General features: G+C 42.0%; 1 protein-coding gene across 2 annotated transcripts in view; it reads right to left on the minus strand.

The window, feature by feature from the left end:
- Positions 1–16546, minus strand: part of LOC139443241 (inversin-B-like) — a 72292-nt gene that overhangs the window by 41443 nt on the left and 14303 nt on the right. For both annotated transcript variants that reach the window (XM_071224213.1, XM_071224212.1), the window contains exons 2-3: positions 7856–8046; positions 4314–4533 (exon numbers count right to left, since the gene is read on the minus strand). In XM_071224213.1, the coding sequence (XP_071080314.1) occupies positions 4314–4533; positions 7856–8046 (411 nt within the window). The remainder of the gene's footprint in view (positions 1–4313; positions 4534–7855; positions 8047–16546) is intronic.

Below are 16546 nucleotides of genomic sequence, written 5' to 3' on the forward strand. Positions count from 1 at the left end.
TGGTATTTAATTGTACGGAGAAGGGTATTTATACGTAGGGAAGATAGTTTTGAATTGTACGGACAAGGATGTTTATACGTAGGGAAGATAGCGTTGTTTATACGGAAGATGGTATTTAATTGTACGCAGAAGGTGTATTTATACGTAGGGAAGATACCGTTGTTTATACGGAAGATGGTATTGAATTGTACGGAGAAGGGTATTTATACGTAGGGAAGATAGCATTGAATTGTACGGACAAGGATGTTTATACGTAGGGAAGATAGCGTTGTATATACGGAAGATGGTATTGAATTGTGTGGACAAGGGTATTTATACGTAGGGAAGATAGCGTTGTTTATACGGAAGATGGTTTTGAATTGTATGGACAAGGGTATTTATACGTACGGAAGATAGCGTTGTTTATACGGAAGACGGTATGGAATTGTATGGACAAGGGTATTTATACGTAGGGAAGACAGCGTTGTTTATACGGAAGATGGTATTGAATTGTATGGAAAAGGGTATTTATACGTAGGGAAGATAGCGTTGTTTGTTGGCAAGATGGCCTTTGAACGTAGGAAAGGCGAAATATGCTCGTATGGACCGAGATGAGAGTAAAATCAGTAAGTATTGTTTTTCACTGGCTAAAATACAATTAACAATTCTATCAAAAAAAGTACAGCCCTACTGCCCGAGTATAGGTGACTGATACTCTGGCAGTGCAACCCCCGTCGCTATGTACAGCTTCTACAAGACACTACTCATTGTCCCACTGGGTAATTCTACCTACCATTATTAATTTCCCGTGTTGTCTGGGGCGCTGTCGGATGCTGCATGTCATTTCGTTTTCTTGACACTCGCATCTTGCAGCAACATCTGCCCCATGTACGTTCCATCAGTTTCCATAACAATTGCTTTGTAAGATATGGTAACGATCAATAGTAGTGGCCGTCGCACTACTCTTCAAGGTCTCCGCATCCTGTCCAGGGTCTAGTAATGCCACTGAATGTCAATTTCATTGACAGGAAGAGCGCAGCCCTCCGTTACTGATGGGAACACGTCTAGTTTGTCAGGCATGGAGCAGCAGAGACTTAGCTTGGAGTTATGTACGAGACTGTTGTCTGATTATATATCACTGTTCACCTACAGTGGAACCTCGTTAAACTGGACAGTACCGTTGCCGTTTAAATATTCCGGAATAATAAGTGTCCGGATTAACGAATCATGGGGATGGGGTAATGTTCTGGAAATATACAGTCCTTCACTGTCTGAAACTCGGCAGAGCCTTAAGGGCCAGCACATTTTAAAAAAACTGTAGGCCCAGTGGAAAAAAACTGTAGGCCCAGTGGAAAAAACTGTAGGCCCAGTGGAAAAAACTGTAGGCCGAGTGGAAAAAACTGTATGCCCAAACATTTTAGCTGAAGCAGGGAGACATACCCTTGCAATATAGTTTACAAAATACAACCTGTCAAACAGAATCTTTTACTGCTTTCACGTCGAGTTCCCAGAGACTTGGTGGTGATAGATGAAGCCTACATTTATCATAAATTTTTAGCTTGTAAAACATCTTTGCAACTACATGTCATACGCCATTTGAAAGGTCTAACGCTACTGTTTATAAATATGACAGTTATGTTTATCACATTACTGCAATAATGCTTAATTAATAATTACGTAAATAAACTGCAGGCCGTAAGGCTTTGCTGAGTTTTAAAACTGCCTGAAAACAAATCTCTCAGCCTCGGGCCTACGGCCGATGTCTATTTCGAACACTGCATTTCTTCCAAACAACATCGCCCTGAAGGAGGTGTGTCCGTAATAAAGGGTTCCAGACTAACGAGGTTTCACTGTATATGATCTTGGTGGGGGGGCTTATATTTGAAAATAAATGTAAACAGTAGTTAAGGAAAGAATACAAAATAATTAAAATTTCTGTAAGACCTACCCAGACCTTTGATGAAAACCTTCTCTTTCCATGAGATTTGAATAATGTGTACATACCCCTGGCAAATGGGAAGTGTAGGTTCCTTAAGCTGGAGCTGATGGTATTTCTCTCGCCCAGGTGAGCAACGTATCATTTACATAATGAAGGGGGATGATGTAGCATAGTGGTTGAAGTGATCGCTCGTCACCTCGAAACCTTCGTTCGAATCCCCACCCCACAACGCTTGAGTTCCATTCCAGGTGATGCTACCACACCACAATATCGATAATAAAACCCTACTCATGGACCAGTCAGACCCCCATTCTCCACCCCCGCCCCCCTACCGTCATTTCTAAGTTAAAGTCGTTGCCATGGAAACTCGAAACATCCTTTTTACGAACATCCTAAACCATCAAAGGCACCTGCCCACCACTAGACCTATCTATGTGCCAAGTTTGGTTAAGATATAACTCAGTTTTTTTAAACTTAACGGAAGGACGGGCGGACAGCACCCTTCTCTATATGCCCCTTCCACTTCGTGGCGGGGTATATTAACCAATAGTAAATCAATATGTCAACTCTAGCAACATATTTGTTTAGATTTTTGTTTTATAAAAAAGTTTTAAAAACTATCGATAAATATTCATTATCATGAATTGTTTCGCGTTACAAGGTATACATGCATTCGGGAAATTGAATAAGCATCTATTCTATGTTTTATGTAATCGTAAATAATACATATAAAATGTGTTTGGTGGAATTTGACATTTCTGCCTTTCTTATGCGTAAATCAATGTTTTAAAAAGCCTCAGCCCGATCTATCATCTACCGTAATGTATAACATGGGGAGGGCACGTCACTCAACGCTGCAGGGGATACGTTGTATTTAGCTGCGTCAATACAAGAAAATGAAATTACGCAAGAAATTTGTTATCAGTAATCTACGATTTCCTCGAACATGGTTTACGATTAATGTGATCGACATTTCCTGACCTGGAACAACTTTGTGACATTTCCTTGTCGGTTATCCCATATCGACAGATCCCGTGTATAAAATTACAATACACAAATGAACCTCCAGACTTTATCGGGATCTAAAAAACATGGTTCAGTAAGGTAAGTTCTCGATGGTTATCGATAAATTACGAATGGATCTTAGTTGTTGTCGTTTTATATTAAGCCATCATTGTGGACACTGATCTCAATTGAGCCATAAAACCTCTAACCAAGACGACTCTCTGTACGATGTTTGTACATTCAGCGGCGATCGAAAAATGCCTTTCCCTTAAGATCCTCTGTACATTCAATGCTAATTCAATATTCGTACAAAATGATCAAATATCATGTCCATACGATCATATTTCGCCTTCCCTACGTTCAAAGGCCATCTACCCCACAAACAACGCTATCCCTACGTGTAAACACCCTTGTCCATACAATTCAATACCATCTTCCGTATAAACAACGCTTTCTCCCCTATGTGTAAACACCCTTGTCCATACAATTCAATACCATCTTCCGTATAAACAACGCTTTCTCCCCTACGTTTAAACACCCTTGTCCATACAATTCAATACCATCTTCCGTATAAACAACGCTATCTTCCCTACGTATAAACACCCTTGTCTATACAATTCAATACCATCTTCCGTACAAACAACGCTACCTTCCGTAAAAAATAACGCTATCTTCCCTACGTATAAATACCCTTGTCCATACAATTCAATACCATCTTCCGTATAAACAACGCCATCTTCCGTATAAACAACGCCATCTTCCGTATAAACAACGCCATCTTCTGTATAAACAACGCCATCTTCCGTATAAATAACGCCATCTTCTGTATAAACAACGCCATCTTCCGTATAAACAACGCCATCTTCCCTGCGTATAAATACCCTTGTCCATACAATTCAATACCATCTTCCGTATAAACAACGGCATCTTCCGTATAAACAACGCTATCTTCCGTACAAACAACGCCATCTTCTGTATAAACAACGCCATCTTCCGTATAAACAACGCCATCTTCCCTATGTATAAACACCCTTGTCCGTACAAACCAATGCCATCTTGTCTCCAAAAAATATCATCTTCCCTACTGACAACGCCATCCGTACAACCAAACGCCGTTTTTTCCTAAGTACAAACACCATTTTCCCCGCAAATAACGAATGCAACTTCTGAAGATCAAAGGCAACATTCACCAATATCAAACACCACCATCCCTAAAATTAATCACCCAGCATTTGGCATTTTGGAACAAATCATTTACTGTATTCACAATCATGTTTCGTCCGCCCTAAAACGACAGAGCATTGATGCCACACGTTCACATCAAAAACTCAAGATCTGACTTCAACGCAACCCGTCTATGTTGTCATCGTTCGTCTGCATTGGCACCTACCCCTTGTTCCAGAAGGATGACTAATTGATCGTAGTTGTCGTTCTGGCACGCCAACATGACGGCGGTGTTGCCCTCCTCGTCCGCCATCCTCCACAGAGAGTCTGGAGGAGCCTTGCTCAGCCTCACGACCGCCTCCAGGTACTGCTTGTCCCGTATTGCACTGGACCGGTGGACTATCGTGGTCCCTCGGTGGTCAGTTTTCGTCAGGTCCGGATTGTGACTAAGAAAAGATAATTATGGAATAGGTTTTAGTGAGTGAGTATGGTTTTACGCCGCTTTTAGCAATATTCCAGCAATATCACGGTGGGGGACACCAGGAAAGAGCTCTAAGCATTGTACCCATGTGGGGAATCGAACACGGAGTGACGAGCGAACGCTTTAACCACAAGGCTAACCCACCAGCTCCGAATAGTTAAGAGAACGTGTCAATTTGAGTTGGTTGGTGAATTATGCAATACATACATACATACATACATACATACATACATACATACATACATCGCAGCAGAATCCTTATTTTTACTGTGGGTACCCCGCTTGACTCAAAGGACGCATAACTCATACGTTTGCTTGTTCCGAATATTTTGAGTGAAAGGGGTTTTACTGAATAGTCCTTCTTTGTAATTGACACGTCACACCTTACATGACAATACATTCCGGAAATGAAAAATACCTCAATATGTGGGGTTACAAGACGTATTGGTGTGTCTGCAACCGTATCAATCATTCTCAAATCTCACTGACCAGCTTCGCCTAATCTCAGCTAGACTGGTGCGTGCTCCTATAAACGCGCCAACACTTCACCAACCACAACTAACCGGTGTTCATGATGGCCGAATGTGATATCCCAGTCAATGCTACAATGTATATGTGATCCGTGATAGGTTACATATGCGTGCGACTAGGTCTCACAAGCATTCTTGTCTCCATGACAACTTCCCACGTTCATGTCGAAGCGAAAAGCCTTTTAATGTGAACGGAAATTATAAATCAATCCTTGACTTAAGTCCTAGAAATGTCAAGCTATTTAAACAGAGCCTTAATCTTGGCGATCTTGAGAACGAGGGACATTTGACGAGAATCTTACGTATTACAAGAATGAGAATTAAAATACTCTCGACATGGGGACGCCTTTATGTCCAAGACCTGTGTACAAATAGTCATCTACGTTAACGATCAAGGCGAGATCCCGCGAGATGCGATCTACCGATAGCTGCTTCGTCTGCGACTCAGTCCTATCAGTGCAACCAGGGCGGATCAGCCGTGTAAAATACAGCATTCCCCTTATGTCCGCTAGAATCATATGATCAGGTGTTCGAATCCCAGAATTGCTCTCATTCTGATTCTTGGAATCGGAACAATGCCCGTGGGTGTATGCAGTGGTAAACGTCTAAGACATGCATATTGACAGGTCGGGATTAAACTGAAACAGTGTTCAAAGCGGCGCTAAATTTAAATCATTTCATCTTCCCGATGCAAGGGAGTTAACGGACAGTAAAGGTCCAGTTTCCATCCTTGTCGAAATAGGCTGGAATCGCTGGGCTCGATCGAAGCGCCACCAGAGGCTATTACAAATTATGTCCCTTCTATGTCCCTCCTATTGACCAATCAGATTCCACCTCTCATATCACTTGCATTTGCTTCAAACAAAATGGCGGCTCACAGGCAAAACGATCTGATCGATAATCAAAATCTACATTGTCATAAAACGGGTCTCACTTCGCGAAGTGCATCAAATCACGTGATCACCTTGATTAAAAACATGAAGTATCTGTTGAAGCCTAGTTAGTGGTGGACATGCTATGCAAATCCTGCAATCGACCGAAATCAACACGGCTGATTACGAACCGGATGTCGATTTCCTTACGCGATTTTGATTGGACTACGCATAGATTCGTTAGTCCAGCCAAAATACCAGCTTCGTTCGGGAAGGTTGGAAACTCGACTTTTATGGTCAGTTAACAAGCTTGCTTCCGGAAGATGAAAATCGTTTACGCCTATCAAATATGCACACCATGCTGATGAGAGATCATATAATACGTAGCAGCTGCATCTCGGCTACAGGATGTCGATAATTATACGTAACGGTGATCTTTAGATACACCCACATTTATCCAAGAAAGCACAAGAAACAGCGCCAGCTGTGTCAATGTCACTGTGCCCTAATCCATTTGGAAATCCTCCTCATCAAAATGTATCTATCTTCCAAATCTTCCGAACACTTAATGACAAGTAAAATCCGGTTAGCATACCAAATGACAGCCTCCGAACCAAACTATATATCTGCATCCTCAGATGTAAGACTTTAGAGGGGGACGTGGTCGAGGCTAATGGGAGATGCTGGCGCTGATATCATCATCTCTGTATGGCGATGAATTGATAAGCGCACAATGACACTCGCTCAGTAGGTTTCTCCAAGTGTTTCCAAACCAGACCTTATACTCTCATTACCGTTACGGAAAATCGTTAATCCATCGAGTCAATATTGCCATGCGAGTTCGTGCACAAAATGGGCATGGTAATATGTTGTTTTAATGCTCATATAAACTGGTATAAATCATTAGACCGGTGTCACATAGCAATAATTGACGCCGAGCTCCACCATAGGCAATATGCCATAAGGGTCCCTCGCACATATAAATCATTACTGTCCTCAATAGAAATAGTGACCTCATTTCGCGATAAAATTTACATTAATAGTCAATATATGCGTCAAATAGATTTATTTTACAGAGAAGTTAGCAATCACACAATGACCAACATGCATTAAGAGGAACTAATATCAACAATCCTGCAATGGTTCTCCTAACCAACGAGGAATTACAAAAATCAGTCATGCAATGATCAACCAGCAAGGAATTCAAGTTAACACTCGCGAAATTGGGAACCTACCCAAACAGGAATTCGAGTTAACACTCGCGAAATTGGTAACCTAACCAAATAGGAATTCGAGTTAACACTCGCGAAATTTGTAACCTACCCAAACAGGAATTCGAGTTAACAATCGCGAAATTGGTAACCTACCCAAACAGGAATTCGAGTTAACAATCGCGAAATTGGGAACCTACCCAAACAGGAATTCGAGTTAACACTCGCGAAATTGGTAACCTACCCAAATAGGAATTCGAGTTAACACTCGCGAAATTGGTAACCTACCCAAACAGGAATTCGAGTTAACAATCGCGAAATTGGGAACCTACCCAAACAGGGATTCAAGTTAACAAGCGCGCAATTGCACATCTACCCCAATAGGAATTCAAGTTAACAATGGAACACCTGCCCCAATAGGAATTAAAGTTAACAATCGCGAAATGGGACATCTACAAAAAAGGAATTCAAGTTAACACTCTCGCAATGGAACACCTACCCCCAAAAGGAATTTGAGTTCACACTAGCGCAATTGGACACCTACAAAAAAGGATTTCAAGTTAACAATCGCGAAATGGGACACCTACCACAAGAGGAATTCAAGTTACCAATCGCGCATGGGACACCTACCCCAATAGGAATTCAAGTTAACAATCGCGCAATGGAACACCTACCCCAATAAGAATTCGAGTATCTTCAACTTCTTTGTGTACAGTGCGTAATGAAGCGGTGTTCTGAGATTTCGCGCTTCCTGAATGTTGACGTCTGCTCCTGCCTCCACCAGGTGGCGCACTATGTCCTCCTGGTACTGCTGCAGAGCAATGATGACAGGCGGCACACCAAACTCATCTCGTTCGTCAGCCAGCTGAAACAGAAACATAGGGCTCAGGCATGATCTTAGACTAAAAAGACTGTCTTCAAAAGAATATTTCTTCTTCTGATTTGGTTTGGGCGATGGGGTAGCCTAGTGGTTAAAGCGTTCGTTCGTCATGCCGAAGACCCGGGTTCGATTCCCCACATGGGTACAATGTGTGAAGCCCATTTCTGGTGTCCCCCTTCGTGATATTGCTGGAATATTGCTAAAAGCGGCGTAGAACCATACTGATTCATTCGCTCATAAGATTGGAGTCGACTGAGTGAGTATTGTTTTCAGCCGCATCATGTACTGCAGTCATGGCGAAGGACTAGTATGATCTGTGAAATATCAGTGAATCTCGTAAATCGTAAAGGGATAGAGTATATTGTATTCGTGTTCTATGATAACCGAATATAATGTTCTATTTATTACCGAATAACATGTCTACATACAGAGGCGAATTTTAGTGTTTATCTATAAAGACAGTAAGTCGCAACAGCAGCGAAACCACAATTTGTCGAATGACGTCAACAATCTTCAGCCATGACACCGTTTCTAGTGTGACGTCATTCCGACCTCACGTCAGAATACGATTCGAATGACGTCAACAATGCCGTCCGGATGACGTAAACAATACGCGGTGGATGACCCAAGGGTACATATGATTTTTATAAACCCCGATATGTTTGCCCACGTAGGTAATAAATTCTACTGTCGAACAGCCGTAAAATGAGTGAGTGGGTTTAACGCCATATCGAGCATTTTTTCAGTCGCATCACGGTGCCTCGGCTTAAGTGATCACGTTTCCAAATTTGCAGAAACCATAAGCAGATGGTGCTGACAAATCGAAGGTGAATCTGTATTCAAGCCCATGATCATAGGATCCCGACACGCCTGAGGGACATAACTCTAGCGGGTTATTGGAAAAGAATGTGTCTTCCGGTTACACACAGGATCGTTCACTGGACAGACTGGATGGTCTGAAAGATACTGTGTAATAAATGTGCGAAACGCTAAGAATTATTCCGTCTCAAACCAACATCACAGATCCCCCAGGCTATTAAATGTGAGGAGATACCCTTGCCCCGGCTGGAATTAAATCCGTGGATATTTGCCCATTAACATTGGTGTGTGATTGTAGACTGTTCTGAAAGTCCCCCGGGGTATCGTCAATGAGATTCAAATGGACGCAGAGAGAATGAATATTGTTTTCCGTCGTAGTCAATATCCAATTTATTCCACGGAGGGACTAGAAAGTGGCGAATTTCGATTCCACATTCGTTGAAACGTTGAACTTGTTGATTTTTTTTAAAAGCAGCCACCTTCTAATTTTCGTAATTCAAACTTATTTTGACCCTTCAGATTCATCTCATTTCATCACCGACACTCTCTTCACATTGTTCTCCCATTAAAGTGTCCCATGTGGGCATTCGGAAAGTATGTGTGGTGGCTCGTGGTCCTGTGCACAGCGCACAGGTCACAAATCAGGTGAACTTTACTAACGTCGGTCGCGGAAAATCCTTGGATAAGTAACCGCGTTTCGGCAGCTTGACTCCTGAGAGTTTCTAATGCTTCGGTCCTGCCCCACACTGAAGCACATGTACATGTAACACATGTGGCGTCTCCTTGTTCAAGTGACTTTGTTCGAAATATGACTCTGTTCGCCCAGCAGTGAATGGATACCCGGTGGGATGAGATGTCTAACAGACAGGGTTGTATACTCCCGAGGGAGCTGAGAATGTTTCTTGAGTGCACACTGATCCATTGACCAGATGACCATTATCATTATTATTTTTATTAACATCAAAAGTACTTTCTTTAAATACCACTCAAATAGAACCTGGAGATCATTGAGAGTAATGACCACCAGACATGACAACCGCACCAATGACCAGGTCAAGGCCAAAGTCGTCAATCGCGGGTTCGTCTGGTCGAAACTCATCGCAGCGATAGCCCCTTCTCGGAGCTCTCACAGCTCCCGACTGTGCCAGGCTGACAACAACCCTGCGCTGACTTTAAATTCCCAACCGACTGACGGCCATGCTTACAAGCATGGCAGGACTGTCGTGACGCCAAATGCGTTTCTTTCCTCTTTTATTTCTTGTTTGTTTGTCAATTTAAGATTCGATTTAATTATATTTGTCATGTAGTTCGTGGGCTGAGAATGTTAGGGAGAACTAATCTTAAACAAACGAAAGAACATTCTTGTGTGAAAAATGTTTTCACAACTGACATCAGTGACATTAATACACACACACACACACACACACACACATGTCCACTGCCCTTTGGGGTTGATACCTAGGGGTACCCGTCAAGATCCGGGTAAAAATAGGTCTTCAGCAACCCGTACGTGACTTAAGAGGCGACTGAAGGGATCGGGTGGTCAGGCTTGCTGACTTGGTTGATGCATGTCAACGTATCCCAATTCGATGCTCATGATGTCAATCACTGGATTGTCTGGTCCAGACTCGATTATTTACAGACCGCCGTCATATAGCTGGAATATTGCCAAGTGCGACGTTAAACAAACACATAAACAAACAAACAAATGCCATCTGGAGGATGATGAAGGTGTCACGCACTGGGATGGAGTTTGCCTTGCTGTCTGTGCCATATATGGTTGAAAACGCCCGCTCACCGCATTAACCATTACGAACCCGCCCAGCCTACATTTCCCCAATTTTGAATTGATGGCGTACACGCACCGTAACTATATAGCTGTAAAGTCAAATATTTCAAGACATGATGGTTGACGTCAAAAGCTCAGATCAACACAAGGTATAAGGTGGACACACAACAGCAGCTGTTCACAAAAACACTGTTACAACTTGGCATCTGAGAAAAAAACGCATGAAAAAACATACATCTAACGACTGCCATTCTGGGAGACTGAATCAATATTATCAAAGGAAGTTTGGTTACAAGGAAGAAGAAAACGATGAGTTTTATCAAATAATATTTCATCGTTTTCCAATCTTGAAGCCCCAAGAGTCGTTTGTTATGGTTTCTCCAGCAAATGGATTCCTCATGCAATCGATTCTCGCTGACAGAACAGAATAACTGTACATGAAGGTCACGCTCGGCTATTTGAAAAGATCTCCACACATACAGTAAACAGAGAATTCCGTTAGATTAAACAAAAATCATTTGATTGTTTGAACGTAATTGCACTAACGCCCACAGACGTATGTAATTGAATGTACATGTGATTATCACTTTCATATTTCAACCGCATCGCCCGATGATAGATAAAAGGACGTCGTGAGATAAACGCAATTCTTTTCAAAGGATCGTTATACACTCACTCACTCAGACTCGATTATTTACAGACCGCCGTCATCTAGCTGAATTATTGCTGAATGCGGCCTTAAACAACAAACAATCTATCTGACATTCATCTAAACAATGCCCGTAGGCCCGTGGTTTCAAAGTTGCAAGGGTCTACATGTCTATTCATTTGTCACAAAAAGTCTGTTGGTCCTGATGGCAGACATTTTTGTTTATTTCAAACCCTGGCTGACACGTTGTGAAATATAGTTTAAAGCAGTATTAAACCCATATCACTCACAAGACCGTCAACAGTGAGTGAGTGAGTGAGTGAGTGAGTTGTATTTACGTCGCTTTGAGCGCTTTTTCAGTTCTATCGGGTTATCAGCTAAATGTAGGGAGAAAGTCAAAATTGACGAAGACCGTTGACATTGCAATTACAACTTTGGTATAAACGCACTCACTCGTGACGTTAATAAAAATAAATTAAAAGCAGCGTTATTATGAGCCTCGGTTATTGAACGTCGTAATAGCTAGTGCTCTTCATGAGGCGATCTCCATGGGTTCCAGACAAGAAAGGAAAACTATCCTGTTAACTAAAGATGACTAAAGAGGATTATACGATTACACGGTGACGTGTACGCTAATTACGCGGAATCATGCCCCTATGACGTGGTTCGTTACTCATGCGTTCTTTAATCACAGGTTTGTCTGGTCCAGGTTTGATTTTTTGCATACCGCAGCGATATATGCTGTGCCATTAGATATGTCGACTTAAGACACATGCAGTTAACACGTTAACACATTCTACAACGAAGCATGGACAAGGGTTTTTTTAAATACCGTAATATCAAGGACACATGTCAGTCAAATACGACAACATTTCAATTGAGGATGCCAAAAAATACCTGTAGGGGACACGGATATCGGGAAATTCAGTAATTTCCTCTTAGCTACAAATGTATGTTTATCATAACATGGCCGCTTCCGTGGTCTAGTGGTAGAGCGTCCGCCAGGAGAGCGGAAGGTCCGGGGTTCGATCCCCGCGTCATACCAAAAGACGTTAAAAGATGGTACTTATTGTTACCCTGGCTGGCGCTCGACAGTAAGGGGATAAAACAAGGATTGTCGGTGGGAGACAGCATACTGTGTCTGAGTGGGGTATTCGTGTTAAACTGCGGCATGGTATTTCAGTGTGCTAGCACTATAAAATCGGCATTAGTCCGGATTAGCACAAGCTGACAGACACACACATGTGCATGTACGTCACTATATAAGTGCAATAATCTTGGACGCGACGTTAAACCCCATTTCACCTCACCTTATCATTACATAGTTCTCATTCTTTGTGAAGCGTTTCGTGGTCATCTGACGTCATGTCAGTACGCTGTGAAGAACTAATGTCATTAGAGCAGATTCGCTTCTATTCTCCGTCTACCTCTGTGCACACATAACCCACATCGGCCTACATCTTTTACCAAATAGAAGTTTGGAACAATAGCGAACAATAGCGATTACTCTGAATTACGAACGAAGAATAATTTCATCATTAGGCACAAACAACCTCCACTGTTCGTAATTCTCGAGAGAAGAGAATAACAAAATACCGTATATTCCCAATATAAACCAAATCAACAGCAATCAAAAGTATTCAATCAAAAGTTTGTCACAATGAGAATTCTCGCCCATTAAGCGACTAAAGGCGATCACGTGTACATATTGGGTATTGCTTACTCTCTACACAGTAGAATTTTCCATACGAGCATATGGCATTAGAACCCCGACCAGATCCATTATTCTATGAGGACAATGAGTTACCAGCACCAAACTAAATAGGCACGGTGACCGGTTTATTACAAAATACCGTAATACATCAATTACATGTTTTTTTGTTTTCATGTCCACTACAATAGGCCTCGCTCAACCCACACATACACATTACTCGAGTTCCTACAAATAGCTACAATACGCCAGGCGAGGCCGTTGCAGTCGTCAAGGATGCCGGACAATAAATGCTGCTGCAGAAGCGTTATTGAATTTGTTGGCTGACTAACATTACCAATTCTCGGTGCTACCTGGCACCATTACAAGTCTTTCATACAACAGTGTGCTTATTGGTTGCCAAGATGCAACAGCAGGATTTCTTAGACATTATTCCAGTCCACCAAGATCGATACTACGAAATGACTAAACCTTGTTCTTTACATCTGGTTTATGTCTCTGGGCTTCTAAGATTTTAATCTGGATCAGACTTTGGTTTTTAAGGTCAGAATTCGTAAAAATGTTTTCAAGAGTTCGTAGTTTCGTCAAACCGACAAGCATCATATGCTGACGGCGGAAAGGGTAAATAAAAGCGGCAGAACTTTCGCCATTGTACGATTCCAACTATATCACAAGCATGTGTCCATGCGTATACTGGTTCACCGATGGCACCCGTCACAAACACATGCAAAGGCAAGTCAAGTGTTCACCTGAACAAATACGGGATCATATGGAACAAGTCAGAATAAAGAATTGCTCCAAATTAGGAAATGTCCTTCACACATCTACCATAAAGCTTTTGTTAAAGTCTAGTCCTGTTTTGAGCAAGAGTCGTATAGCGCGCTTGGAAATCTTGGTAGAAAGGGCGTACTCGATTGTACCTCCAAAGCCGCGAAGTGTAGACGTTAAGGTTGGGCCTGCTGGAGTATTGCTCGACATTAATTAAGGTGACTGACTATTGGAAAGTTGAAGTCCTCCCTCTTGTGACATGTGGATATATTGTTTTCAATCTGATTCCGTTTGCTCAGAGCTAAATTTAAAACAAATGAGAGGTTTCACTGTTCTCTTTCATTTCTAACTCAGGTTGGTAAATCAGTGGAAAGGAATTTGCTGTGTGACCATTTTTGAATGATTTCAGGGCATCGATATACTTCAGTTGAACTTCTTGGTTAAATTCCCGAGTTTTGATTTTGTACGTTATATTTAGTTGATTACCATGATAATAATTATACTACTACTACTACTACTACTACTACTACTACTACTACTACTACTACTACTCCTACTACTACTACTACTGCTACTACTACTACTACTAATAATAATAATAATAATAATAATACATAGTTTGGGAAACTCGATGGCATCAAAAGATGAAAGTTAAGGACTTCAGTCCAAGCACCGTGTGATCTCAATGTAAATGAAACAAATCGTTATAATTTTTTCGGGATCCGTCTGCCCCTCCCCCCCCCCCCTCTCTCTCTCTCTCTCTCTCTCTCTCTCTCTCTCTCTCTCTCTCTCTCACACACATACACGCACACGGATGGCAAACGGTATTAAGAGGAATACTGAGCAATAAACATTAAATCGGAATAAAATGTCCAGAAGGTGAAACAGGTCCTTCGATGTGTAGTTTGAGCGTCTTCATATTGGATATAATTTATTAGTTAGTACTGCAGACCCTGAACTCGTGGTATGAGTGAGTGAGTGAGTTGGGTTTAACGCCGCTTTTAACAGTATTCCAGTTATATCACGGCGTGTCAGCTTAATGTGGGAGGAAAGCCCGAAGTGATGCAGGTCTCAGACGTTCACCACTTCGGTGAAACCCACGAGTACGGGAATGGTGCTGACAAACCTAGAAACATAATCGGGGCGAACTGGGATTCGAACCCACAATCATAGGTTTCTGGCGTGCTCATGGGATGAGAGTGTCACTTACAATAATTCCCAAGCCGGCGTTGGGTTACTTATATTATCATCAATATCAACCTTAACTCCACGTTACATTGATTCACTCCTCTCCCCCAATATTTACTCGGTGTAGCGGAAGCAGTTCAATACCCGTATATTTCAGTAATTGTATATTGACTTAATAGGTTCATTAAGGAAAGTGACCCTTCACTGTTTAACGAGATGGTATATTTATGATGTAAATGTGTACGTTGTCAATACCATTGACATACAGACTTCGATTCGAGCTCATATTCTGTAAGGAATACCACTTGTTTGTCGGAATTTTGTAGATTAATAATGAGTGAGTGAGTGAGTTGGGTTTTACGCCGCTTTTAACAGTATTCCAGTTATATCACGGCGTATCAGCTTAATGTTGGAGGAAAGCCCGAAGTGATGCAGGTCTCAGACGTTTACCACTTCGGTGAAACCCAGGAGCACTGGTATGGTGCTGACAAACCTAGAAACATAATCGAGGGGGAACCGGGATTCGAACCCACAATCATAGGTTTCTGGCGTGCCCAAGGGAGGCAACTCTGAACAGCGAATCGCGGCGCCTTAGACGAATGGGCCACCCGTGGCCCTAAAATAAATGAATAGATGTAACGCTTAGTTTCCTAAATCCTTTTTGTTTTATTTTATATATGATGGAAAAGTTGCTTTTACTAGTCGTGGGGGAAAACTTCATGTAAAGTTCATCAACATTTTGCCTTTTACGCCCAAAGAAATCTGATTATTTTCTTGCGTTGAACCTTTATTGTTTGTTTGTTGTTTAACGCCGCACTCAGCAATATTCCAGCTATATGACGGCGGTCTGTACATAATTGATATTGGGCCAGACAATCCAGTGATTGATATCATGAGCATCAATCCACGCAATTTGGATACGATGACATGCATCAACCAAGTCAGCGAACTTGACCACCCGATCCCGTTAGTCGCCTCTTACGACAAGCAACTGTCGCCTCTCACAACAAGCATGGGTTGTATTGGGGAGGACCTATTCTACCCACGATCTTCACGGGTCTTCGCCCATATTGTCGTATCAGTAAGGGGGCGGTCGGGTAGCCTAGTGGTTAAAGTGTTCGCTCGTCACGCCGAAGATCCGGATTCCATTCCCGACATGGGTACAATGTGTGAAGCCCATTTCTGGTGTCCCCCGCCGTGATATTGCTGGAATATTGCTAAAAGCGGCGTAAAGCAAAAACTCACTCACTCACTCACTCACGTATCGGTAAGCCTATATCGAGTAAAGCATTGTATTGCATATATTTCATGACCACAAGCCACGACTGAGCTTGTAAATATTTTGCACAAGTAAAGGCTTTGAAATGTAAGGAGTTTAATTGTGCTACGGACTACTGAAAATGAAAAAGTCTGCCACAAAAATTATATTGTTGCAAAGTGTTTTCCTTTAAATAAATATTTAGGCCAGTTGTTTAAATTAAGAAAATACATGGTTTTGCGGCTGTAGCTGGAAAATATCTAATCTCCAGACAAAATCCCAGCGCCCTCGCCTCTCAGAATA

This window comes from Haliotis cracherodii, unplaced genomic scaffold (genome assembly GCF_022045235.1).
Source record: "Haliotis cracherodii isolate W230 unplaced genomic scaffold, xgHalCrac1.p SCAF_5, whole genome shotgun sequence".
NCBI lineage: Eukaryota > Metazoa > Mollusca > Gastropoda > Lepetellida > Haliotidae > Haliotis > Haliotis cracherodii.